Genomic DNA, 3,538 nt, shown 5'->3' with positions numbered 1-3,538 from the left:
AGACTCGGTCACGTCCCTCAGTTGCCCCCAGCGGGTGGTCCGGCATGGTTAGGCCTTGGCAGCATTACAGCATAATACCCTTACCCCCTCCAACGTCACCTCAAATATCTCCTTCTACAGCCCAGCCCGCACACTCCACTCCTCTGCTGCTAATCTCACTGTGCCTCGTTGTCGTCTGTCTCACCGTCTGCCCTGGCCCACGTCCTGCTTCGGGCCTGGAATGCCCTCCCTCCTCACATCCGCCAAATTAGCAGGCTTCCTCCCATCCGCACCCCCGCCTTCATAGCCCTACTGGAAGCTCAACTCCTCCAAGAGGTCTTCCAGACTAACCCCCGATTTCCTCTGCTCTGCCTCACCTCCCCAGCGTCCAGGCTCCCTCCGTTTTAGCCCCCAAACTGCACCATGGCACATGTGCTTATATGGTACTATATATCTTTCTATTTACCTTATTAACGATAGTCCATATGTCACCATAATTCTACTCATTTCGGTTGATGTTATTGATGCCTGCTTAGTTGCTTTCTTTTGCCGTTTCCCTCCTCCCCGCGCCTCCTCCCCCCGGCCTTCTAGACCCTTAGCACGTTGCCGCGTAGGGATGTTTTGCATTTCTTGCCGAATTGTACTTCCAAGCACTCAGTACAGTATTCTTCACACGGGAAGCGCTCAGTAAATACGATTGAAGGAATGAATGACTGAACGGTGCGGGGCCAAGCCACGGCAACCCACTGGAGAGGCACTTTTCCAGAAAACAGAACAAGTCCGGGCTCAACACACGGCCGTCCACCTTCGGGCTCATTTTCGCGGAACTGTTATTTCTCAAAGGTTTTTCGTTGGCCCCCCGCTCCACCGAACAATGTGGCATTTCCTGTTCTATAATTACTCTTCTCTTTTCTTCCCCTTTGGCGCAGTGGTTGTATTACCTCTCGACGCACAGAATGAAAACGCGGGTGTACCGGGGTGGATCATCGAGATTGATGTTTTGAAAAAATCATGAAACAGGGAATTGGAACAGGGAGATGAAATCTCAGAGGAACAAGATAGTTCTTATCGACTCGAGTCTTTTCTAAACACCAGGAAGGCATGTTTGTGAGGTTTAGAGATTGTGGGTCGCACGGGTCTGGAACTGATGGGAGTGCGGGAGTAGAGAGAGACAAGGTCATGAGTTCCAGCGAGGCCCCTGGCCCACATGGAGCTCACAGTCCTAAGTTGGAAGGAGTCCGTCTTGTTTTCGACTTTCCCTTTCAAGCACTTCCCTCCTGTAGGCGCTCAGGACCAATCCCTCATAACGATGCCACCTGGTCTCTCTGAATCTTCGCTTTAGTACCTGGTTTCACACCTCCCTCTTCTCCCGCTTCTGGAAATCCGCAGAGTTCACGCTTCCTCGCATCGGTCTCCGGCCGCCCAGGGCGTGGGGCGATTTCATGGCAGGCGGGGGAAACGCTGATCCGAGGAATCTGCGGTGACATCGTATTTAAAGGTCGCAGTCTCCCTCGCTCGTCCTTTCCTGGTCCAGACGTCACCTCAGCGGAGGGGATAGGACTTTGCCGGCCGACTGCCTCGCCGTTCGCTAGGATCTCGCTCCCTCCCGGCTGCAGGATGCCTGGCCCCGCTAGCCCCCTACCCAGGTCTGCACCGAGCGGTGAGAAGGAGGATCGGCCCCTTGGAAGCAGGGAGACGACGGGACGGGGGTCCCCAGACCGAAGGCTCTCCGGCATGGCCTCACTGGACAGACCCTCTCAGGAGGGCATGGGTTCGCTGGGTGGAGTCCTCTCTACTGGGATCCAGAAGAAACGGAAACTGGGCCCAGGGTCATCCCCCGGACTAGAGAGGGATCGGGCTCTTTCGTTGTCCGTTCGTCCCAGCTGCGATGAGGACGCCACCCAGGCTGCCAAGCGCCGCTGTGTCCAGATTTCTCCGCTGGCTGCAGGTAAGTCCTCCGCCTTTCTCTTTTCCTCCCTCACATCCTTTCGTTTCCCGCTTCTTCCCAGAGTCCTGTCCGGACAAACCACGTCTGGCCGAAAAGCCGACCCCTTTCTCCTTGACCTGTCTGCGTGACCTCCAGAATACCTCTCCGACACTCCCCTCCTTTATCTGCTCCTATTGGGAACCTGCCATGTCTTGAATGGGTATGGGGTTCGAGGCGGGGAACTCCTCTCTCTCTCTCCCGCCACCCCGCCTCATTAAGTGTGTTTGTTTACCTTCAGGTGGCAAGAGCCTCGTGACCCCCTCGTCCAAGAAGACTGGCTCCACCCCGTCCATCAGCAGCCCAGTGCCATTCCAGGTGAGTACTTTCTCCATGGGGTTGCCCCTCGGTTTGGCGGATTGGCACGGTAGCTGAAATTCCGGAGGTCACGTGACCTCGCCGGAACAGAGGGGTTAGGATTAAAAGGTGGGGGCGGGGAGGGCTGTAGAGTCCCGCGAGATGCCCCTAGCGCTTAAGAAGAATAATACTTTTGGTTTAAAGCAGTCGCTGGAACGTCATCTGGGCTACGTTTTCCCGCACCGATACCAGGTAACCGTATCTTTTCCTCCGGAAAGGGTTTTGGGTGAAATCTTGTCAGAGGAACTTTCTGCCCCTTGGTTCTTTCAGGAGCGTCTAAATGTACTTCCGTAGGGGACCTGGTTAGTATTGAAAGAAGAAGCGTTTGCTTTCTCTTTGGAAGTGACAACATCTTCTGCCCGCTCTTCCTACAGGTTCTGCCGGACGGTGAAGCCATCACCGTGAATGAGCTGGAGATGGCCTTCCAGAGATTCTTTGGCTCCCAGCAGTCAGGGCTGGAGGTCCCGACACTGAACTGGATGGATGGCTCCGTCCTGAAGTCAGACCGGGAAACCAATTACAGCCTCTCCTCCCTCGCAGCGCAGGCCAGAGCCAGGTCCAACCCACTGACCGACAGTGAGGACTTCTGCCTCAAGCCTGTGGTCTCCTCTCCCCGACCCACCTCCAGCCACAAGCTGCGGCTCCCGCATATTCCCCGAAGAGCCACGGTCCGACCGAGGGCTCGTCGCCGCCTGCGCTGGGACTCCTGAAGACTCTCTTCCGTCCTTCAGTTGCCCCCAGCGGGTGGTCCGGCCTGGTGAGGCGTTGGGATTTCAACCTTCACTGTTGGTCTCTGAGGGGCGCGGAGCTAGTCCCCCACTCAGAGCGCTACGTCCTTATTCGCCCTCAATCCCAACCACCCACCTCCACCCTCTCAGTCTTGGGGTATTTTGAGACCTGGATCCTTATATCCAAAAGACCAGTAATGGCTTTCCTTCCCTTCGTAAATGGGCAAGGATACGCCCAGCCTATACACAGAGGGTGGTGGGAGTCACGTACCAGGACCGTACTGGTTGTTCTCCCGGGTAGAGCCCACCATCCCCAACAGTCCTGTGTCCGCTTGGCCTTGCGAGATGAGTGAGCATTTTCAGCTGAACCGGAATGAGGGCAAACAGCGTCACTGGCCAGCGACCGCTCGAGGACAAGAGAATCAGGGGAGGGGGAGTGGGGGTGGAGACGTCGAGAGAGTTGCTGGCCAGGTCAGGCGCTGCACCGAGG

General features: G+C 56.3%; 1 protein-coding gene across 1 annotated transcript; it reads left to right on the top strand.

Moving 5' to 3' along the window:
* Nucleotides 1–1,713: 1,713 nt before the first annotated feature.
* Nucleotides 1,714–3,030, top strand: LOC119921790. The gene is made up of 3 exons (XM_038741831.1): nt 1,714–1,927; nt 2,205–2,281; nt 2,695–3,030. Exons 1-3 carry the CDS (start codon nt 1,714–1,716, stop codon nt 3,028–3,030), a joined length of 627 nt encoding a protein of 208 aa, XP_038597759.1.
* Nucleotides 3,031–3,538: the final 508 nt, after the last annotated feature.

Source organism: Tachyglossus aculeatus, unplaced genomic scaffold (assembly GCF_015852505.1).
Source record: "Tachyglossus aculeatus isolate mTacAcu1 unplaced genomic scaffold, mTacAcu1.pri SUPER_30, whole genome shotgun sequence".
Classification (NCBI taxonomy): Eukaryota; Metazoa; Chordata; class Mammalia; order Monotremata; family Tachyglossidae; genus Tachyglossus; species Tachyglossus aculeatus.
Note: the sequence above shows the minus strand (reverse complement) of the source record. Positions and strands in the feature narration are given on the sequence as shown.

Bases quoted from the DNA above. Each gene is read 5' to 3' on its own strand.
- LOC119921790 (XM_038741831.1), top strand. From the start codon at position 1,714: ATGGCCTCACTGGACAGACCCTCTCAGGAGGGCATGGGTTCGCTGGGT. The intron at 1,928-2,204 runs GTAAGTCCTCCG...GTTTACCTTCAG, and splicing joins GATTTCTCCGCTGGCTGCAG to GTGGCAAGAGCCTCGTGACC. The intron at 2,282-2,694 runs GTGAGTACTTTC...CTCTTCCTACAG, and splicing joins GCAGCCCAGTGCCATTCCAG to GTTCTGCCGGACGGTGAAGC.